Genomic DNA, 25,642 nt, shown 5'->3' with positions numbered 1-25,642 from the left:
ACATTCAGTACCAACCACTAGTAAAAACATTCAGTACCAATCACTAGTAAAAACATTCGGTACCAACCACTAGTAAAAACATTCGGTACCAACCACTAGTAAAACATTCGGTACCAACCACTAGTAAAACATTTGGTACCAACCACTAGTAAAACATTCAGTACCAACCACTAGTAAAAACATTTGGTACCAACGAATTGTAAAACATTCGGTACCAACCACTAGTAAAAACATTTGGTACCAACCACTAGTAAAAACATTCAGTACCAATCACTAGTAAAAACATTCGGTACCAACCACTAGTAAAAACATTCGGTACCAACCACTAGTAAAAACATTTGGTACCAACCACTAGTAAAAACATTCAGTACCAATCACTAGTAAAAACATTCAGTACCAACCACTAGTAAAAACATTCAGTACCAACCACTAGTAAAACATTCGGTACCAACCACTAGTAAAACATTTGGTACCAACCACTAGTAAAACATTCAGTACCAACCACTAGTAAAAACATTTGGTACCAACGAATTGTAAAACATTCGGTACCAACCACTAGTAAAAACATTTGGTACCAACCACTAGTAAAACATTCAGTACCAACCACTAATAAACCATTTGGTACCAACCACTAGTAAAACATTTGGTACCAACCACTAGTAAAAACATTTCATACCAACCACTAGTAAAAACCTTTCATACCAACCACTAGTAAAAACATTTGGTACCAACCACTAGTAAAAACATTCAGTACCAATCACTAGTAAAAACATTCGGTACCAACCACTAGTAAAACATTTCATACCAACCACTAGTAAAAACCTTTCGTACCAACCACTAGTAAAAACATTTGGTACCAACCACTAGTAAAAACATTCAGTACCAATCACTAGTAAAAACATTCGGTACCAACCACTCAGATTGTTTTCTCTTCACAGCACTTGGCTCCAAGCGAGCTGGGTGTATGAATGTCATCACTGTGGTTATATGTCTCTCTCTCTATCTTGACAGCACTTGGCTTCAAGCGAGCTGGGTGTATGAATGTCATCACTGTGGTTATATGTCTCTCTCTATCTTCACAGCACTTGGCTCCAAGCGAGCTGGGTGTATGAATGTCATCACTGTGGTTATATGTCTCTCTCCATCTTCACAGCACTTGGCTCCAAGCGAGCTGGGTGTATGAATGTCATCACTGTGGTTATATGTATCTCTCTATCTTCACAGCACTTGGCTCCAAGCGAGCTGGGTGTATGAATGTCATCACTGTGGTTATATGTCTCTCTCCATCTTCACAAACCAGCCTCGGTGGCATCGTGGCAGGCCATCGGTCTACAGGCTGGTAGGTACTGGGTTCGGATCCCAGTCGAGGCATGGGATTTTTAATCCAAATACTGACTCCAAACCCTGAGTGAGTGCTCCGCAAGGCTCAATGAGTAGGTGTAAACCACTTGCACCGACCAGTGATCCATAACTGGTTCAACAAAGGCCATGGTTTGTGCTATCCTGCCTGTGGGAAGCGCAAATAAAAGATCCCTTGCTGCCTGTCATAAAAGAGTAGCCTATGTGGCGACAGCAGGTTTCCTCTCAAAATCTGTGTGTTCCTTAACCATATGTCTGATGCCATATAACCGTAACTAAAAATGTGTTGAGTGCGTTGTTAAATAAAACATTTCTTTCTTTCTTTCTCTCCATCTTCACAGCACTTGGCTCCAAGCGAGCTGGGTGTATGAATGTCATCACTGTGGTTGTATGTCTCTCTCTATTTTCACAGCACTTGGCTCCAAGCGAGCTGGGTGTATGAATGTCATCACTGTGGTTGTATGTCTCTCTCTATTTTCACAGCACTTGGCTCCAAGCGAGCTGGGTGTATGAATGTCATCACTGTGGTCAACAAAGTGGCAGCCACAGGATATCATCAAACTAGTTTCCATCGAAACCGTACCAAAATCAGAGAAACTGAAGTCATGTAACAATCCAGGAACGACTACAGGATTTTTTTTAGAGGGGATGCAATGTGTCCAAAAAGGTACCAAAGTAAAATAATATGCATTATTATAGAAGAATTCCATGGTGCAACACTCTCATCCACTCCCAACTGGAATCCACAATTATCATGATTAGTGAATAATACACCACCCAAGAAAACTACATCAGTATATTGGGTAAAACCAAACCCACTACTAACCACTCAGATTGTTTTCTCTTCACAGCACTTGGCTCCAAGCGAGCTGGGTGTATGAATGTCATCACTGTGGTTATATGTCTCTCTCTATGTCTCTCTCTATCTTCACAGCACTTGGCTCCAAGCGAGCTGGGTGTATGAATGTCATCACTGTGGTCAACAAAGTGGCAGCCACACGATATCATCAAACTAGTTTCCATCGAAAGCGTACCAAAATCAGAGAAATTGAAGTCATGTAACAATCCAGGAATGATAGGATTTTTTTAAGAGATGAGATGCAATGTCCTATAGCATACCTATGTTATTCCAAAGTACAATAATATTCATTATATACAGGAATTCTGGGTGTAGCACCCCCACCCCCTTCCAACTGAAATCCATCATTATCATGATTACTGAACGAACGAACGAACGAATTGTGTAACAGCCATTGGGTGTCAAACAAAGGTAAGTATCATCAATGATGAGATAATGATCACTGAAAAACTGTTTTCCATGGGTTCTGATGATCACAGGGCATGGAATAGAAAAAATATTTTCCAAAAATATTTGAATGAATGAATGAATGAATGAATGAATGTTTAATGACACCCCAGCACAAAAATACACATCGGCTATTGGGTGTCACAAATGGTAAGTATATGAAAATATTATTTATATATATTTATGTAAAACCACAGTGTAAGGAGCTGTGGGGAAAAGTATAATACAATATATAAAATCGAGGCAAGTAAACCTTAAAATTATGTATAGACGTCAAAATGTTTCAAAAACTTTACAAAATATTTTAAATCACGCAGCTTGGAACGTGATATACAAGTTTTCACCTGAAGTTTGATGGAATGGAGGATCAATCCTCATCAGGGAATACACTCATTTCTCACTCCAACTGGTGTGTGTTTTAGGATATTGTTTATCTCAGAAGGAACAGGGCTAGCTCTGGCACTTGCCAAATTCGCCAACTGCTAATTTTAAAAATAATTGAATTTTACTTTAACTTGGTAAATACATTTTATGTAACAATTGTTATTTATTAGAAAATAACTGGGGTTTTGCAATTTTTAAAGTTTAAATAGATGATATGGCAAATTTTTCTGCTCACCCAGAGCTTGCCCTGAAGAAGCCGGCTGAGAAGGAAGGAAATGTTTTATTTAACGATGCACATTTTATTTATGGTTATATGGTGTCAGACATATGGTCAAGGACCACACAGATATTGAAAGAGGAAACCCGTTGTCGCCACTTCATGGGGTACTCTTTTCAATTAGCAGCAAGGGATCTTTTATATGCACCATCCCACAGACAGGATAATACATACCACAGCCTTTTATATACCAGTCATGGTGCGCTGGCTGGAGCGAAAACTAGCCTAATGGGCCCACCCCAGCGAGAGGGCCTGATGGCAGCCCAATGGGCCCGCCCCAGCGAGAGGGCCTGATGGCAGCCCAATGGGCCCGCCCCAGCGAGAGGGCCTGATGGCAGCCCAATGGGCCCGCCCCAGCGAGAGGGCCTGATGGCAGCCCAATGGGCCCGCCCCAGCGAGAGGGCCTGATGGCAGCCCAATGGGCCCGCCCCAGCGAGAGGGCCTGATGGCAGCCCAATGGGCCCGCCCCAGCGAGAGGGCCTGATGGCAGCCCAATGGGCCCGCCCCAGCGAGAGGGCCTGATGGCAGCAGTGGCTGCTAAAAAGAAACACTAGAGCACATTGACTTATTAATCATCAGCTATTGGATGTCAAACATTGGGTAATTTTTACCAGTAGTCCCAACAGGAAATTCAGTCTTTTTTTAGTTAGCAACAAGGAATCTTTTAGAGACAGGGCAGCACATACCATGGCATTTGATATATAACATTTGTGTGAGACTGGCAGAGATGGGGAAAACCCCAGTTAAACACATTTGGTATCAACCACTAGTAACAAAACTTCCATGGAATTAAAAGGCTTGCCTACTATAACATAATTTGAGTGCAATGTGATGAACATCCTTAAGTGTGACTATAAACCATGTTTCACTAAACTAGGACTTATAGTTTGTGACAAACTGATCTGAATATGAAACGTTTACGCTAAAGTTAACACCATCAACGATGTCATCGCCTTCAGAAAAGTAATACCTAGATATCTCGCCTTTTTACTTTGTAAAAAAAAACATTCTGATGCTGAAGCTGATGTACAGGAACTTTAAGAACAAGGAAAGACCACTCAGATTGTTTTCTCTTCACAGCACTTGGCTCCAAGCGAGCTGGGTGTATAATTGTCATCATTGTGGTCATCAGATGCTTAATCCAAACACAAAAACATGTTATACCAGCAAATGTCTTCCATCTTAATCCAAACATGATCTTGTCCTCTCTTGGGGTTTTACGTGAATATTCAGAACAAGCTGTTGTAGCACATGCCTGTCATGGGTGCACGTGTCAGCTCACACCAACTCTTCCGTCCATGACAGAACAGTCATCAGAACACCACTGTTAAATGTTCTCTGCAACCCAGTAGCACCAAGGAAATACTGGACTGTTTATCCCCAACTCAGAATAGTATTATTAATTGCTTAGCTTTGACAACTGACCAATGTCCTCCACCAATGGTAAGGATGTGTTTGAAGTTCACAAAATCCAGGTCTTTAGTTTTGGATTGTCTGTTATTTCTTTTACATTCATCTGGGTATTAACAAAAATTATCATCCACAAATTGTGTGAATCGGCAAAGCCATTCTCACAAAAAATTGCCAATGATTTTTTGGGGGGGTTCATACCCAGATGAATGTAAAAGAAATAACAGACAATGTTCATACTTTATTTGTAGTTATTTTTGGTCCATAAACAATAATATTGAATAAGACAACTGCCCATATAAAATGACGTCATGAAATATGACGTTTTCTGACGGTGTAATTTTTAACCCACTACGTCTGGACTAATGAGATAATGTTATATTGTAATGAATTTAATTAGGTTATGGTGAATGGAGCTCTGAATGTCACCATCGCAAAAGCATCTGATAAATTCCACAAAATATCATGATGCAAATATTCAAAGGAAACATACACAGACAGCAATGTCACTGGGGGTGGGGGGTTAAAATAAATGAAATTAGCACCATGCAATCATAAAAAATCCCCAGATGTTGTTGATTATAATAAGCTTGTCAACACTTGAATCAATTATTATGCTATTATGGCCACTCAGATTTTTTTATTTTTTTTCAACGCATTAAGCTCCAAATGTGCTGAAATTCTAATGGTCATCACTGTGGTCATTGAAAGGCACCCTGAGTGAGTGCTCCGCAAAGCTAAATGGGTAGGTGTAAACCACTTGCACCGACCAGTGATCCATAACTGGTTCAACAAAGGCCATGGTTTGTGCTATCCTGCCTGTGAGAAGCGCAAATAAAATATCCCTTGCTGCTAATCGGAAGGAGTAGCCCATGTAGTGGCGACAGCGGGTTTCCTCTCAAAATCTGTGTGGTTCTTAACCATATGTCTGATGCCATATAACCATAAATAAAATGTGTTGAGTGCATCATTAAATAAAACATTTCTTTCTTTCATTTTGTTTTTGTCAGACAAATTATATGTGCTTAAACTAGTCATTAATAATCATAGAACATAATTAGTATAATCAGTATTACTAGTTGTAGTCAGTGATAGAAAAAAGCTGAATTTTTCACTAGTTCACCAGACAAATACATCTAGAAATCCGACAATATTTTCACTTGTCCAAATAAATGGTTTCTTTTATTCCAGTACAAGGGCAATGTTTTTCATTACTTAAAATGAAACTTTAATGAACATTTTTACTTGTCCACTGGACAACCACCAAGGTACATTTTGTTTGTCCGAGCTATGTCAGGACAAACAGACAATTGCTTATTTCGAACACTGGTAGTTATAAACCGTATTAATATTATGTTACTACTTATTTATTGTCATATTTTAAGTGTGAGGTTTTCTAATTTTGTGTGTTGTTATGTTTTAGTTTTTTTAATGTATGATTTCAGTTACTTTATTTATTGCAATTGGCTTCAAGGATTTAGTAGGACTGAAGACTATTTTTTGTTATAAAGAGTTCCTATACCTTTTTTTTCCTTTTTTTTAGAAATTTTATTGTCCCCAGAAATATTTGGCAGTGTTAGGATTGAGGTGCCCTGAGCTCACTGACGTACACATATTTTAATTATATTTCATATATATATATATATATATATACACTGTATATATAGACTATTTACATGTACACAATGTTCATGTTTAAAACATATACTGCATTCCTATACCTAACTTCTGGTTAATCAAAACGTTTTGAACTCAAATTATTTTTCATTCTTTCTATAAAGTGATCTTGACATCCAACAGCTGCTGATTAACAAATCAATTTGCTCTAGTGGTGTTTCTAAACAAAACAAACCAACTTTCTTTAACTGATCTCCCCTCTAGGTTCCTCCCAGCACTGAAATAAGATCATGATGCCTACTCAGATAGTTTTCTCTTCACAGCACTTGGCTCCAAGTGAGCTGGGTGTATAATTGTCATCACTGTGGTCATCCAAGGATACTGGTTACAGAATTTCCAATCAAATTTAAATTTAAAACTGCTGTTACATTAAATATTAACAAGAAAAACACAAAACGTTATAAAGCACCCCAAAAGTTAATGTTTGTTTTGTTTAATGACACCACTAGAGCACATTGATTCATTAATCACTGATTATTGGAAGGAAGGAAATGTTTTATTTAACGATTCACTCAAAACATTTTTATGTACCAGGGGTGGGAATTAGTGAACCGTAAAAAAAGAGGAAATCTAGAGCGGTCCTGGAAATTCTTGAAATCCCAGGTTAAAATCTGTGCCATCTGACACATTTTGGAGGAAAGGCCAATTAAAATGCGAGGAAATGCAACATTCCATAAGAAAACAGCGGATCTGAGGAGAATTCCCACTCCTAATTTATGGTTATATTGTGTCAGACATATGGTTAAGGACCACAGAGATATAGAGAGAGGAAATCCGCTGTCACCACTTCATGGGATACTCTTTTCAATTAGCAGCAAGGGACCTTTTATATTCACCATCTTACAAACAGGATAGTACATATCATAACCTTTCATATACCAGTCGTGGGGCATTGGCTGGAACATTAAATGCGCCCACTGACTGGGGATCGATCCCACATTGACAGCGCATCAAGCAAGCACTTTACCACTGGGCTCCCACCCCAATAAAATAATTACACCAATTGTGGAGCTCTGGCTGGAACGAGAAATAGCCCAATGGGGCTACTGACTGGGATCTATCCTAAACCGATCTCGCATCAAGCAAGCGCTTTACCACTGGGCTACATCTCGCCCACCCGACTGATATATAGTCTTAGAGGAAAACCTGCTACATGTGATGGGATGGTAACTCTTTTTACGTGCCCATATCCACCGAAGGTTCAGGCACTCCCATCCTGGACTTAACCGAATACATTTCTGTTGTCAATCATGCAATTTCTCGTCTGCATCAGATGATTACACTCCACCAAAATGTGGTGCACAATCGGTGTACGCTGACAACCTTCACGCTAAAAAAGAGGGACGACTAATAAAGTTACCTGATTTTTCAGCTTCTTGAGGTAGGTGATGATGCTGTAACTCAGACAGTTGTCCATGTTATCGGGAACCAGGTTTGACGCACCCATTCTAGCCAAAGCCCGTCTCAGTGGCTGAAAAAATAAATTAAATAAATAAAGAACACATCACATGGTTTTAAAATCAGGCCTTGAGTTCAAAAAAATTTTAGACTAGAAAGAAAGAAATGTTTTATTTAACAATTCACTCAACACATTTTATTGACGGTTATATGGCATCAGACATTGTTACAGACCACACAGATGTTGAGAGAGAATCCAGCTGTTGCCACTTCATGGGCTACTCTTTTTGATTAGCAGCAAGGGTTCTTTTATATGCACCATCCCACAGACTGGGTAGTACAGATCACAGCCTTTGATATACCAGTTGTGGTGCACTGGCTGGAACGAGAAATAACCCAATGGGCCCACCTACGGGGATCGATCCCAGACAGACTGCACATCAAGCGAGCGCTTTACCACTGGGCTACATCCTGCCCCTTTTAGACTAGAGTCAAGTCTGTAAATTGTAGTAAGTAGGGGTGCAACACAGGTACAATACGGTCAAAACCATATTGCGATATACTGAGATAAAACAAACCGTACTGCAGTATGTATTGCAATAGAGAACATTGATATTATTTAAATTTAATATTTATTTGGGGGGGGGGGGGGGGGGGGGGGGGGTGTGTAACGAAAGCAGAAGGGATAAACATTTGATTGAAGTTTATTAGTTTCAGTTATTTAATCCATATTTTCCTTCTACAAAATCAGCGTATCTACTACTTCAAAATTGAGTGCCGCCCTCTGTGCTGTTACAATATCCCCAGCTGTACCGAATATACATTCTGATACCAGGGTGGAAATAAAAAATTGTCAATCAGTCCCAAATTATGTCAGCACTACCCCGTGGGGGTGGGGGTGGGTGAGAAAAAGACTAAAAGAGAAAGAAAAAAGAAAATACATGTATGTATAACTAACATTTAAAAGGTGATATTTGCCAAATAGTGTACAAAATAAATATATAGTCATCTTGGTGGCATTTGTGTATTTCATTCTTGAATCATGACCGTGGAACGATAAACATCGAAACATGAAAGAAACAAACCTTTTTAATCACAATGAACGACAATTAACAAAATTGTGTACATTTAACATAATGGAATAATATTTTTTTTTAAAGAAATATAAGGTATGAATTTTAACTCCCATATATGTTTGAAGTACAAGTATTCGGTACTGTGTTCAGAATTAACAATAGATGACACTGTTATGTTGTTTGCAGGGATCCACCTAGCATCTAAAAAATGGAAGTCTTCATGACTCACGGGTTTTATTTTGGGAGTCATGCATTCAAAAATGGGAGTCATCTATGATATTTCTTAAATCACATAATTAACTGAATGTCTCGTTTATATTACATGCATATATTATATGCACTCTTCTGTTTAATACATATGCACGTATATCCATTGTTTCTTCTTATAAAATAATCTAGTGCGTTTTGTGCTTTCTTTTTATGCACCCTTTGGCTTTTAGTCACCCATCACAATGCTGCGTGCTAACCTGCTTTGTAATATAGCTTCATCTTCGCAATAATTATGACTAACCCCTATTCAGTGGTAGAAATACGTCTACAGTTTGTATGTTTAACAGATTTCATTGGCAAAATAGTTTGACTGTCCGCATCATGAATGTTGGTCACAACTGCCCAGTATTACTCGCCTGGGGGACTAGCGCCATTTAAATGTCTACTCGCCTGGGGGACTAGTGCCATTTAAATGTCTACTCGCCTGGGGGACTAGTGCCATTTAAATGTCTACTCGCCTGGGGGACTAGTGCCATTTAAATGTCTACTCGTCTACTCGCCTGGGGGACTAGTGCCATTTAAATGTCTACTCGCCTGGGGGACTAGTGCCATTTAAATGTCTACTCGCCTGGTGCAAGGGAGCGAGCGTTACCTTCTATCCCTGCTATTATGAGATATGCTCAACCATCTATGTATTAAAACAATAAAGAACAATAAAATTTGTTAAAACCCCCCAGATATATAGACCGAACAAAAAACTCGCAGCTGGTTGACTAGTATCTGATATCTGTAAACAGACCGTGCATTCGACATCGTCGCAATGATCTAAATTTAGACAGAGGGTCTGGCACGCTAGATCAGCCACACTAGATTTTGTTGATAGTGACAAGAATAATACCTACCCCAGCGTAGTAACCAGGCATTGTCTTTAGGTAGTTATCAAACTGCTGTCTCCACTTTGGGGTGGGTTTCAGCTTGTGAACTTTGAACAATTCCTCTAAAAAATAATTAAAATATTTAGAGGTTAACTTTATAAAAAAGAATTACAAATTGCAAAAACAAATAATTGCCAAGAGGGGTTTATTCGCACCCCCTGGCTGATCTCCACCCTGGTGACACACCCGACAGTCATTTGTGTTTCGCCTTTCAACGATACATTATTCTTCCAATAAACCACTCAGGTTGTTTTCTCTTCACTGCTTTACGCTCCAAGCGAGCTGGGTGTATAATTGTCATCACTGTGGTCATTGTAGAAGTACTTAATGAATGTTTAATGACACCCCAGTATAATAATACACATCGGCTACTGGGTGTTACAAAAGGTAAGTACGTACATAGAAATATTATCTATATTTAAGGATTGTCTGTTATTTCTTTTATGCTGATCGGAGTATAAACAAACAAAAAATCATCTGCAAAATGTGTGTATCAGCGAAGTCGTTCTCACTTATGTTTGCGGATGATTTGGGTTTTTTGTCATACCTAGATGAACATAAAAGAAATAACAGACAATACTTAAATTTAAAGTTGAATAATACTTGCTAATAATAAAAGTCAAACTTCATCCTTTATTTTGAATAATTTTTTGTCCATAAATGGTAAAACTCAATAAGACAACTTGCCAATATAAAATGATGTCATCAGATGACGACGTAATTTTTATGTTCATCAAGAAATGAACAAATTCCCTTTGCTACATCTGAACCAATCGGATGACATTATGTTGTAATGAATGTTATGGAAATTTAATTATAATTATGTAGAGGCACTGATTTTCTGTTTCAGATTTTTCCCTTTTCCGTTTCATAATGTTACAAATTCCGGTTTTTTCCGTTTCTGTATTAAACAAATTGTGTTTCTGTTTCACACACACACACACACACACACACACACCGCAATTAATTGCTGGTATAAAATAAATAAATATGCAATGAGGCAAAACATGTCAGTAGTTTGTATTTATTTTTGGTTTAAATTTAACCACGAATACGCCACGAGACAGACTTTGGACATTTTCGGTTTTCTTTACGATATGATCGGGAAAATAATTACAATTGATCACACTATAAACCACTTCCCTTGTATAATTTATAACAATATGCAATTACTGCATTCCTTTGTGAGATCGGAAATATGGCAATGCCGCAAATGTTAAAAATTAATAAGCAAACATAACATAATATATCTTTCTGTTCGGTTTTTCCCGTTAAATCGCTGGGAATAAGCGAAGAAAAAACGACTGGTAAAACGTCTAGATACTCTACATTAAACATTTGACGTAACATACAACGGTACTAGTGTCGTAGCATAGCACAGGCAGATGTCGGTGTCCATAGTTTCTAGTTTGAAAAATAAATTTTAATTAATCAAATGCGCTAAAGTTAAATAATGTTTTGGAAAAAAATCGGGTATTCCGTTTCAGATAGGTATTTCCGCGATTCCGTCCGCGATTCCGCGATCGCGGAAAATCAGTGCCTCTAATTATGTAAAACCACAGTGTACAGAGCTGTGGTCATCAAAGGAAAGATGTATTTGCTAATAAATCCTCGGCACATTTCTAATACGCATTGAAGGCATTTAATAAGATAACTCAGGCTTTCCGACAGAAAATACTTTGAGGGTACGTATTAAAAACAAAACAGTCCTTAAGTGCCCCATCTGGTCTAGGTGGTTAGGGTTTTGAAATGCTTTGACAAATTTTAAACAGCAGTTCATCTATCTAAATATTATACAATATATGCATTAACTTCCAAGATTTTGGGGTACATCATTTTACCCTATGTGTCCTCTGGCAGAAACCATGCACCTAGACTAGTAACCTACAGGTACTAGATAACACAAAAATATATCAGAAAATGGGTAAACCTTTAAGTAGGTTATCACACACAAAACAAAGTATATATTTTTATATTGAAATAACTTAAAAGATGCATTTTGCCAATGCACTATGATGTAAAATAGTTTTGCTGCATAGATTGAGCATGTTTTTTTATTAAACAACAACCAAATTGTCAACCTGATTTGTAACTGGCTAAATTGTTTAGAAAAGTGTGGCCATGTGTCTGTGTATTACACTCTTAAATATGTTGAAAATGTTGATATTTAATTTTTCGATTTGACATCATGCACAAACATTTACTAATTCATATTACGTGTCAAAAGCTAGCCACCCCATCATTCAATATATTATCAATACAGAACACCAAATGAAGCTTCAACAAACTTATTTGTTTTCAATATCACTGGACACTATAAAATACAATGTACAACTAAACCAGCACTCACATGGCCTACAGTCAAAAATTAGCTAATTGCTAAATTTTATATAAAGTAACAATATTTACGTATTTGACTAATAAACTTTTGTTTAAATTAGCCACTTTTTAATAATTGTAACATAAATATATTACATATCAGACTATTGGCTGAAACAAAATTATTTTCAGTGTGACCTAGTTGTGTAGTGAGCACTGTATTTGCAACAAGCCATAGTATAACATTACTACGGATGCAGTCCAGTGGTAAATCGTTCGCTTGATGTACGACCATTCTAACATAGATCCACATCAATGGGTCCATAGTGTTATTTCTTGTTCCAGCTAATGCACCACGACTAGTATATCAAAGGCCATGGTATGTGCCGTCCTGTCTGTGGGATGATGCATATATAAAAGATCCCAAGAAACTAATGGAAAAAAGGTAGTGGACTATATGTCAAAATTAGCAATGTTTGACACTCAACAGCCAATACTTTAAAATGAATGTGCTCTAGCGGTGTCGTTAAACAAAACAAAACTTTAACTTTACTATCAGAAATTCCACAGAATTATATATAATGTGTACAGAGGGTTTTTGAAAACCAGTAATATGTCAACAACAACACAAAAAAAAACCCACACAAAAAACCCTGACCCAATTGGCATAACAAACTACTGCCATATTTCAACCAGATGACATTTTAAATTAAATGTCTCACTTGTCCCTGGTCGAGCCCGAGTCAGTCACCAGTTTCCTGCGTCATTCGACATGAGGTCACATGATCACAGAATGGAGACAGAGGTTTGGGCTGAATATAGAAACGAGGAATTGTCACAAGGCTGGAAAATGTACTTTTTCTATTAACACTTATTTTGTGCGATAAAAATCGAGTTTGCAGAAAGAAACAGACAGCAAACAACAAATTAAATATACAATTGGCTTTCTTGTTAGTATTATAAAATGACCAGAGAAATAATAATTATACATGATATATAATCTTTTTAAAAATTAAAAACATTAATGCACACACTGCTTACTAAACTCATAAAAGGGATCCAATGAAAACAAGTGTTTTCTATTTATTTTATTACAGAAGCAAATAACCTGAAATAAAATGCTACTGTACTTTCATTTAAACTTTCCATTAAAAAAAAATATATATATCATTTTAACCTTTTCACAAATTCATCAAATGCTAATTTTAGTCAAATTTGGCAAACATTCACCAGAAGGTCCATCTCAGAAATTACCTGTTTGCATGTTTTTGTTTGGTTTGGTTAAAACACTTTGAATTGGGTTGGATATTTCTAAAACAAAATTAGCCCCAAAAATTAATATTTTTTTTATTCAGCATAAGCTGGGTTAGATTTCCTAACTAGATTCACTCACCCAGTAGTGGTAGGAGGATGGGGAAATTGTATGGCATCACAAACAAGTTGACACAGGACAAAGCACTGCTCGCCTTCAAGTATCCAAACGGATGACAAATATCACTGAACTTAGCACTATTGCCAATAAACACCTGAAAAAGACGGTTTAAACATGTCTGTTAGTAAAAGAAAAACAACGGAAATTGAACTTTTGTTTCACAAGACCTCATGGAGCATTGGGTGGAATGAGAAAAGACCCAAGGATACTAAGGATCAATGATCCTACAACCAGGGCTCTACACCAAGTTAGTATATCAGTCAAACTTCTGCACCCTGGTAACCCACTGAATATTGGTCAAACTTCTGCACCCTGGCAACCCACTGAATATCGGTCAAACTTCTGCACCCTGGCAACCCACTGAATATCGGTCAAACTTCTGCACCCTGGTAACCCACTGAATATCGGTCAAACTTCTGCACCCTGGTAACCCACTGAATATCGGTCAAATGCTCTAGCAACAAACTCAACCCCAATTACTCCAGTGTTGTGACGAGTTTAAACTTGGAATGTCGTGAGCTCCGTGGTCTAGTGGATAAGCTGCTGGATAATCAAGCTGAAGACAGTGGTTCAAATCCTGTCAAAGCTGGCTCACACATTCATTATCTTTCTCATCTATCACCCTCTGCCTATCATTCTCATTATCTTAATATAAAAAACTTTCAATGTTTCGACCCTTTCTGTCAGTTTCCTCCACCTCTGTCTTCAGAGCTGTCCACACCATCGCCTACCTGTCTCAACTTCCTCCGCGGGTGCAGTCTGTGTGTACTTCCCTGCACCCACCTGGCATCCTCGTCCTAAAGCTGGTCTGACCCACGGCACTAACGTTCGCCGGTAGTAGTGGTGCATAGTAGGTGGTTACAAGTGCCTCTTAACAATGCCAGAAGTAACTACTGAACATTCCCCAAAGTGGTCAGACTAAACCCACAGCTAAAAGCTGATGGGAAATGGCAGGTGTGTGGCACAGATAGCCACAAGAGACAAGCACCTGTTGCGGTTGGAGAGACAAGGACCGGGATGTGGAGGTGGACAGCGAAAGAAGTTACAAAATAGGAGGAGTTGTCAGATCGGGAAGAAATGAGATGGAATTCAAAGAGGGAAAGGAAAGGGGGCAGTGGGATAAAAGCAACAAAAGAAAACAGAAATCCAACTTGGAATGTAGTTGAAGATTAATACCTGCCAGCAGGAGTTGGGCTGCCTCCGTTCTAGAATATACTGCGTCAGAGGGGAGGGTTCCAGTTCATATTTGTCAAACGGTAGATTTTCTATCACAATAGGATCACATGGTGAACACGAGAATCGAACAATTGGGTGTGCGGTACGGGGAGGCTGAAAAAGAAAAATTCAAATCATAAAAAATAGCTTACAAAAACCTGCGCTTGCCATTCAGAAATGGTCTTAACACAAATGCAGAGAAAATGTTGTTTACTTAAATAGGTAAGGGGCCGTCCATAATTTTAAAAAATTTCACAAGTGTACAAAGAGAACTCTTTTGACAAACCCCCTCCCCTAAAAGTGTACATCCCCAAATGAAAAATATTGATCGACATTTATCATTTTCAAAAAAGGTGTACGCTGGCCCCTTAACCCCCTGAAATAAGTCTGAATATAGCAACATAATCTTTCAGTCATGGTTGTATGCTCCAAAAGTCACTTTTAACAAAAACATTACTTGTGGTAGGTTTAAAACTGCCGTCGGTGTGCTGTTTTTCAGCAACAAATTCTTCAGTTTGAGCTGTGCACTTCACATAAATACAATGGGTATGATCATACACCTCACTATGTTCAGTAGATATAGCTGCCCACTGTTTTCTCAACACTTTTGGGGTTTTTTTAATTACAATTTCTTGTCTTTTTCAACATACTTATTTTTAAAAAGTAAACAAAAAATAATAATAAAGAGTTATGAATAACATTCTGGTGAAACGGCAACTTGAGTTAGTAGTAACAAACTTGAATGTACCCATTTATAAAACAAAAGTGGTGACCTGACAATAACTACTCAGACTGAGCTGCTTCTTCATCGTCCAAGGACTTGGAGAGCTAGGTTTATTACAAATCATCACTGTAGTTATTTCAAAATAGTTATCTATTTACACCAGGCTATTAATAACATGCAAAACTTATGTTGCCAAAAGAGGAATGTTTTCATCTACTTTAGCCTACTGGCCAATTCAATCCTTGTTAAAAAGTAATAAATATGGTTAAACTAAACCGTACATAGCAAATTGTGACATGATACAGACCAAAATGTGGTTTCTAATTTTAGTATATTTTTAATTTAAATCTGCGTCAACAAAATAAACTTTAGCCTACTGGCCAATCCAAACCATGTTAAAAAAAAAACAACTAATAAATATGGATAAACTTAACTTGCATAGCAAATTGTGACATGATAAAGACCAAAATGTTCTTGAGTGGTCTGTGATTTTAGTATATTTTTAATTTAAATCTGCATCAACAAAATATCTTCATTCTGCAACAGGCAGGGGACAATATTTAAAAATATCAGGAAACCAGAATTCTGACACATTGCTTACAAAAACCTGCCCTTGCTATTCAGAAATTGTCCTATGGAAACACAAATGCAGAGACAAAATGTTGTTTACTTTAGGTAACACATCCTTTGTCTGACATTTACTGTTTTAACGTTAATACTAGTATCCCTTTGTAATAATATTCAGTGTTTGTTATGAACACATTCACATTGCCCAAACAGTAGTAAATTACCGTAGGTCGGGTATATCACCTACAGCACTTTTGTCACACTGGACAAAATTTACTGGTGTCAGTAAAGTTCCTCAACCAGTACAAAATGTATACACCTGGTGTACATTAATTTATCCGCCAGTATTTATCAATTCTACATATGAAATAATTCTACATATAGCAAAATAACCTTTCAGTCATGGCTATTTGCTCCAAAAGTCATTTAACAAAAATTACCATAGGCAGCTTCAAAATTGCTGTCCGTGTATGTAGTTTTTTTCAGAGACAAATTCTTAAGTTTGAGCCATGCACTTCACATAAATATACTTGGTATGATCATACACATCACTACGTTTAGTACATGTAGCTGCCCACTTTTTTCTCAGTCCTACTTTCAAGAACTAGAAAAACATTTTGTTATAATTTATTCTTTCCCCTTCCTTTTTCAATATAATCATTTAAAAAATAAAATAAAATAACAATAATAATAATAAAGAGTTATGCACAACATCCTGGTAAAACGGCAACTTGAGTTAGCAGTAACAAACTTGAAAGTACCCATTTCTAAAACAAAAGTGGTGACTTGACAATTGAACTACTCAGACTGAGCTGCTTCTTCATCGTCCCAAGGACTTGGAGAGCTAGGTTTATTATGAATCATCACTGTAGTTATTTCAAAATAGTTATTTATTTACACCAAGCTATTAATAGCATGCAAAACGTATGTTGCCAAAAGAGGAATGTTTTCATACACTTTAGCCTACTGACCAATTCAATCCTTGTTAAAAAAAACCCTAATAAATATGGATAAACTTTAGTAGCAAATGCTGACATGATTTTCTGTTCCTAAGTGGTTCAAGATTTTAGTAATATTTTTATGTTAAAGTCAACAATATACTCTTTATTCTGCAACCTTCCAGGGTTCAATATAAATATTTAAAAATAAAATAAAACTCAGTTTAATAAAAATTATGTACAACATGTTTTGAAAGGTAACAACTTGAGTTATACTAGTTACAGTATCCCTTTGTAATAATATTCAGTGTTTGTGATGGAACACATTTATGTTTTAAATGTTAATACTGACAAGTATCCCTCAGAATAATATTCAGTGTTTGTGATGGTCCAAGGACTTGGAGAGCTAGGTTTATTACATCATTACTGTTTTAATTCAAAATACTTATACTAAGTATCCCTTTGTAATAATATTCAGTGTTTGTGATGGAACACATTTACTGTTTTAATGTTAATACTAGTTACTAAGTATCCCTTTGTAATAATATTCAGTGTTTGTGATGGAACACATTTACTGTTTTAATGTTAATACTAGTTACATAAGTATCCCTTTGTAATAATATTCAGTGTTTGTGATGGAACACATTTACTGTTTTAGTTGTTAATACTAGTTAATAAGTATCGCTTAATAAAACGCAGCAAATATTCAGTGTTTGTGATGGAACACATTGCGTTGTTTTAACGTTAATACTAGTTACTAAGTATCCCTTTGTAATAATATTCAGTGTTTGTGATGGAACACATTTACTGTTTTAATGTTAATACAGTTACTAGTATCCCTTTGTAATAATATTCAGTGTTTGTGATGGAACACATTTACTGTTTTAATGTTAATACTAGTATCCCTTGTAATAATATTCAGTGTTTGTGATGGAACACATTTACTGTTTTAATGTTAATACTAGTTACTAAGTATCCCGTTGTAATAATATTCAGTGTTTGTTATGGAACGCATTTACTGTTTTAATGTTAATACTAGTTACTAAGTATCCCTTTGTAATAATATTCAGTGTTTGTGATGGAACACATTTACTGTTTTAACGTTAATACTAGTATACCTTTGTAATAATATTCAGTGTTTGTGATGTCACATTTACTGTTTTAATGTTAATACAAGGCAGTTACTAAGTATCCCTTTGTAATAATATTCAGTGTTTGTGATGGAACACATTTACTGTTTTAATGGTAATCAGTTCAGTGAGTATCCGATTTTGTAATAATATTCAGTGTCGTGATGTAACACATTTACTGTTTTTAATGTGGTACTACTATACTAGTATCCCGTTGTAATAATATTCAGTGTTTGTGATGGAACACATTTACTGTTTTAATGTTAATACTAGTTACTAAGTATCCCGTTGTAATAATATTCAGTGTTTGTGATGGAACACATTTACTGTTTTAATGTTAATACTCCGGTTACTATCGTCCCTTTGTAATAATATTCAGTGTTTGTGATGGAACACATTTACTGTTTCACACATGCACGTTAACAACTAGCTTTCCTACAGAACAACCTTTGTAATAATATTCAGTGTTTGTGATTTGAACACATTTACTGTTTTAATGTTAATACTAGTTACTAAGTATCCCTTTGTAATAATATTGGACCGACGATGGAACACATTTACTGTTTTAATGTTAATACTAGTATCCCTTTGTAATAATATTCAGTGTTTGCAGATGGAACACATTTACTGTTTTAATGTTAATACTAGTTACTAAGTATCCCTTTGTAATAATATTCAGTGTTTGTGATGGAACACGGTTTACTGTTTTTGTTAATACTAGTTACTAAGTATCCCTTTGTAATAATATTCACTGTTTTGTTTGTGATGGAACACATTTACTTACTTAATACTTTAACGTTAATACTAGTATCCCTTTGTAATAATATTCAGTGTTTGTGATGGAACACATTTACTGTTTTAATGTTAATACTAGTTACTAAGTATCCCTTTGTAATAATATTCAGTGTTTGTGATGGAACACATTTACTGTTTTAATGTTAATACTAGTATCCCTTTGTAATAATATTCAGTGTTTGTGATGGAACACATTTACTGTTTTAATGTTAATACTAGTATCCCTTTGTAATAATATTCAGTGTTTGTGATGGAACACATTTACTGTTTTAATGTTAATACTAGTTACTAAGTATCCCTTTGTAATAATATTCAGTGTTTGTGATGGAACACATTTACTGTTTTAATGTTAATACTAGTATCCCTTTGTAATAATATTCAGTGTTTGTGATGGAACACATTTACTGTTTTAATGTTAATACTAGTTACTAAGTATCCCTTTGTAATAATATTCAGTGTTTGTGATGGAACACATTTACTGTTTTAATGTTAATACTAGTTACTAAGTATCCCTTTGTAATAATATTCAGTGTTTGTGATGGAACACATTTACTGTTTTAATGTTAATACTAGTATCCCTTTGTAATAATATTCAGTGTTTGTGATGGAACACATTTACTGTTTTAATGTTAATACTAGTTACTAAGTATCCCTTTGTAATAATATTCAGTGTTTGTGATGGAACACATTTACTGTTTTAATGTTAATACTAGTTACTAAGTATCCCTTTGTAATAATATTCAGTGTTTGTGATGGAACACATTTACTGTTTTAATGTTAATACTAGTTACTAAGTATCCCTTTGTAATAATATTCAGTGTTTGTGATGGAACACATTTACTGTTTTAATGTTAATACTAGTTACTAAGTATCCCTTTGTAATAATATTCAGTGTTTGTGATGGAACACATTTACTGTTTTAATGTTAATACTAGTTACTAAGTATCCCTTTGTAATAATATTCAGTGTTTGTGATGGAACACATTTACTGTTTTAATGTTAATACTAGTATCCCTTTGTAATAATATTCAGTGTTTGTGATGGAACACATTTACTGTTTTAACGTTAATACTAGTTACTAAGTATCCCTTTGTAATAATATTCAGTGTTTGTGATGGAACACATTTACTGTTTTAATGTTAATACTAGTTACTAAGTATCCCTTTGTAATAATATTCAGTGTTTGTGATGGAACACATTTACTGTTTTAATGTTAATACTAGTTACTAAGTATCCCTTTGTAATAATATTCAGTGTTTGTGATGGAACACATTTACTGTTTTAATGTTAATACTAGTTACTAAGTATCCCTTTGTAATAATATTCAGTGTTTGTGATGGAACACATTTACTGTTTTAATGTTAATACTAGTTACTAAGTATCCCTTTGTAATAATATTCAGTGTTTGTGATGGAACACATTTACTGTTTTAATGTTAATACTAGTATCCCTTTGTAATAATATTCAGTGTTTGTGATGGAACACATTTACTGTTTTAATGTTAATATTACTAGTTACTAAGTATCCTTTGTAATAATATTCAGTGTTTGTGATGGAACACATTTACTGTTTTAATTAATACTAGTTACTAAGTATCCCTTTGTAATAATATTCAGTGTTTGTGATGGAACACATTTACTGTTTTAATGTTAATACTAGTTACTAAGTATCCCTTTGTAATAATATTCAGTGTTTGTGATGGAACACATTTACTGTTTTAACGTTAATACTAGTTACTAAGTATCCCTTTGTAATAATATTCAGTGTTTGTGATGGAACACATTTACTGTTTTAATGTTAATACTAGTTACTAAGTATCCCTTTGTAATAATATTCAGTGTTTGTGATGGAACACATTTACTGTTTTAATGTTAATACTAGTTAATAAGTATCCCTTTGTAATAATATTCAGTGTAATTGTGATGGAACACATTTACTGTTTTAACGTAAAACTAGTTACTAAGTATCCCTTTGTAATAATATTCAGTGTTTGTTATGGAACACATTTACTGTTTTAATGTTAATACTAGTTACTAAGTATCCCTTTGTAATAATATTCAGTGTTTGTGATGGAACACATTTACTGTTTTAACGTTAATACTAGTATCCCTTTGTAATAATATTCAGTGTTTGTGATGGAACACATTTACTGTTTTAATGTTAATACTAGTTACTAAGTATCCCTTTGTAATAATATTCAGTGTTTGTGATGGAACACATTTACTGTTTTAATGTTAATACTAGTATCCCTTTGTAATAATATTCAGTGTTTGTGATGGAACACATTTACTGTTTTAATGTTAATACTAGTTACTAAGTATCCCTTTGTAATAATATTCAGTGTTTGTGATGGAACACATTTACTGTTTTAATGTTAATACTAGTATCCCTTTGTAATAATATTCAGTGTTTGTGATGGAACACATTTACTGTTTTAATGTTAATACTAGTATCCCTTGTAATAATATTCAGTGACATATGGAAAATAATATTAATGTTAAGTCCCTTTTTAATATTCAGTGTTTGTGATGGAACACATTTACTGTTTTAATGTTAATACTAGTTACTAAGTATCCCTTTGTAATAATATTCAGTGTTTGTGATGGAACACATTTACTGTTTTAATGTTAATACTAGTATCCCTTTGTAATAATATTCAGTGTTTGTGATGGAACACATTTACTGTTTTAATGTTAATACTAGTTACTAAGTATCCCTTTGTAATAATATTCAGTGTTTGTGATGGAACACATTTACTGTTTTAATGTTAATACTAGTTACTAAGTATCCCTTTGTAATAATATTCAGTGTTTGTGATGGAACACATTTACTGTTTTAACGTTAATACTAGTATCCCTTTGTAATAATATTCAGTGTTTGTGATGGAACACATTTACTGTTTTAATGTTAATACTAGTTACTAAGTATCCCTTTGTAATAATATTCAGTGTTTGTGATGGAACACATTTACTGTTTTAATGTTAATACTAGTTACTAAGTATCCCTTTGTAATAATATTCAGTGTTTGTGATGGAACACATTTACTGTTTTAACGTTAATACTAGTATCCCTTTGTAATAATATTCAGTGTTTGTGATGGAACACATTTACTGTTTTAATGTTAATACTAGTTACTAAGTATCCCTTTGTAATAATATTCAGTGTTTGTGATGGAACACATTTACTGTTTTAATGTTAATACTAGTTACTAAGTATCCCTTTGTAATAATATTCAGTGTTTGTGATGGAACACATTTACTGTTTTAATGTTAATACTAGTATCCCTTTGTAATAATATTCAGTGTTTGTGATGGAACACATTTACTGTTTTAATGTTAATACTAGTTACTAAGTATCCCTTTGTAATAATATTCAGTGTTTGTGATGGAACACATTTACTGTTTTAATGTTAATACTAGTTACTAAGTATCCCTTTGTAATAATATTCAGTGTTTGTGATGGAACACATTTACACTGCCCGAACTGAGAACTAAATTACCGTAGGTCAGGTATATCGCCTACGGCACTTTTGTGACACTGGATAAACATTACTGTGTCAGTAAAGTTCCTCAACCATGGAAAAATGTATACACCTGATGTACATTATCTGCAAGTATTTAGCAACTGTACAGATGAAATAAATCTACATATAGCAAAATAACCCTTCAGTCATGGTTTTAGGCTCCAAAAGTCACTTAACAAAAATTACCATAGGCAGCTTCAAAATTGCCGTCTATGTACATTTTTTTTTTTCAGACAAATTCTTAAGTTTGAGCCGTGCACGTCACATAAATACAACTGCTATGATCATACACCGCACTATGTTCAGTAGATATAGCAGCCCACTTTTTTCTCAGTCCTACTTTCAAGATGAAGAAAAAATCTTTTAGTAAAACTTTAGTAGTAAAATTTATTTGTAATAATATTCCCTTTTTCAATATAATTATTAAAAATATATTTAATGTTAATAATAGTTAATAAGTAGAGTTATGTAACAACTTTCTGTGTTGTGATGGCAACTTGAGTTAGCAGTAACAAACTTGAATGTACCCATTTATAATTTAACAAAAGTGGTGACCTGAAAAATGAACTACTCAGACTGAGCTGCTTCTTCATCGTCCAAGGACTTGGAGAGCTAGGTTTATTACAAATCATCACTGTAGTTATTTCAAAATAGTTATCTATTTACACCAAGCTATTAATAACATGCAAAACTTATGTTGTCAAAAGAGGAATGTTTTCATGTTAATACTTATAAGTATCCCTGGCCAATCCAATGTTTGTTAAAAAGGAATAATTTACTGGATAAACTAAACGTACATAGCAAATTGTGACATGATACAGACTAAATTGTTTTTAGTGTTTGGTCTCACATTTACTATTTTTAAATTTAAATCTGCATCAACAACATATCTTTATTCTACAACAGGCAGGGGACAATTTATTTTAAAATATCAGGTAACCCAGAATTCTGACATATAAAATATTGCTTACAAGAACCTGCTTTTGAAATTCAGAAATCTTTCTATGCAAAAACCAATGTAATTACTTTAGGTTTGTGATTTAACGGCATTTACTGTTTTAATGTTAATACTAGTATCCCTTTGTAATAATATTCAGTGTTTGTGATGGAACACATTTACTGTTTTAATGTTAATACTAGTTACTAAGTATCCCTTTGTAATAATATTCAGTGTTTGTTATGGAACACATTTACACTGCCCGAACTGAGAACTAAATTACCGTAGGTCAGGTATATCGCCTACGGCACTTTTGTGACACTGGGTCCTACTTTCAAGATGACCAACAAATATTAAAGTTTTTTTAATTTAAATTATAATTTCTTCTCTTCCCTCCCTTTTTCAATATACTTATTTTTAAAAAGTAAAGAAAAAATAATAATAAAGAATTATGAACAACTTTCAAGTGAAACATCAACTTGAGTTAGCAGTAACAAACTTGAATGTACCTATTTATAAAACGAAGTGGTGACCTGACAAATGGAACTACTCAGACTGAGCTGCTTCTTCATCGTCCAAGGACTCGGAGAGCTAGGTTTATTACAAATCATCACTGTAGTTAACAGCATGAAAAATATATCGGCTATTGGGTGTCAAACGATTGTCAATGCAAAACATTAAGTGATCATCAACATCAATATAGAAATTCAATAGTTAATCAAAACAGTATAAAGAACTGTGCTAAAAATACAAATGTCACAGGTCTATAGATATAGTGTACTAAGGTAAGAGGAAGTTTTCATCAACAGGTCTATAGATATACATACTACGGTAAGAGGGAAGTTTTCATCAACAGGTCTGTAGATATACGTACTACGGTAAGAGGGAAGTTTTCATCAACAGGTCTGTAGATATACGTACTACGGTAAGAGGGAAGTTTTCATCAACAGGTCTGTAGATATACGTACTACGGTAAGAGGGAAGTTTTCATCAACAGGTCTGTAGATATACGTACTACGGTAAGAGGGAAGTTTTCATCAACAGGTCTGTAGATATACGTACTACGGTAAGAGGAAGTTTTCATCAACAGGTCTGTAGATATACGTACTACGGTAAGAGGTATGTTTTCATCAACAGGTCTGTAGATATACGTACTACGGTAAGAGGTATGTTTTCATCAACAGGTCTGTAGATATACGTACTACGGTAAGAGGTATGTTTTCATCAACAGGTCTGTAGATATACGTACTACGGTAAGAGGGAAGTTTTCATCAACAGGTCTGTAGATATACAAATACTACGGTAAGAGGTAGTTTTCATCAACAGGTCTGTAGATATACGTACTACGGTAAGAGGGAAGTTTTCATCAACAGGCCTGTAGATATACGTACTACGGTAAGAGGTATGTTTTCATCAACAGGCCTGTAGATATACGTACTACGGTAAGAGGTATGTTTTCATCAACAGGCCTGTAGATATACGTACTACGGTAAGAGGTATGTTTTCATCAACAGGCCTGTAGATATACGTACTACGGTAAGAGGTAAGTTTTCATCAACAGGTCTGTAGAAATCAATACGTAATTAAAACGGTAAGAAAGAACTGTGCTTTCATCAACAGGTCTGTAGATATACGTACTAACGGTAAGAGGAAGTTTTCATCAACAGGTCTGTAGATATACGTACTACGGTAAGAGGGAAGTTTTCATCAACAGGTCTGTAGATATACGTACTACGGTAAGAGGTATGTTTTCATCAACAGGTCTGTAGATATACGTACTACGGTAAGAGGGAAGTTTTCATCAACAGGTCTGTAGATATACGTACTACGGTAAGAGGAATGTTTTCATCAACAGGTCTGTAGATATACGTACTACGGTAAGAGGGAAGTTTTCATCAACAGGTCTGTAGATATACGTACTACGGTAAGAGGAATGTTTTCATCAACAGGTCTGTAGATATACGTACTACGGTAAGAGGGAAGTTTTCATCAACAGGTCTGTAGATATACGTACTACGGTAAGAGGGATG

The 25,642-nt window shown here is 35.1% G+C and overlaps 1 protein-coding gene across 1 annotated transcript in view; it reads right to left on the bottom strand.

Annotated features, from left to right (window-relative positions):
- The window catches only part of LOC121375925 (integrator complex subunit 6-like), a 62,928-nt gene that overhangs the window by 25,943 nt on the left and 11,343 nt on the right, over nucleotides 1-25,642 (bottom strand). The window contains exons 8-11 of the mRNA XM_041503650.1: nucleotides 14,960-15,112; nucleotides 13,745-13,877; nucleotides 10,000-10,094; nucleotides 7,774-7,884 (exon numbers count right to left, since the gene is read on the bottom strand). Of these exons, the coding sequence (XP_041359584.1) occupies nucleotides 7,774-7,884; nucleotides 10,000-10,094; nucleotides 13,745-13,877; nucleotides 14,960-15,112 (492 nt within the window). The remainder of the gene's footprint in view (nucleotides 1-7,773; nucleotides 7,885-9,999; nucleotides 10,095-13,744; nucleotides 13,878-14,959; nucleotides 15,113-25,642) is intronic.

This window comes from Gigantopelta aegis, chromosome 1, assembly GCF_016097555.1.
Source record: "Gigantopelta aegis isolate Gae_Host chromosome 1, Gae_host_genome, whole genome shotgun sequence".
In the NCBI taxonomy this organism is placed as follows: domain Eukaryota; kingdom Metazoa; phylum Mollusca; class Gastropoda; order Neomphalida; family Peltospiridae; genus Gigantopelta; species Gigantopelta aegis.
This window is presented reverse-complemented; position numbering and strand designations above follow the sequence as displayed.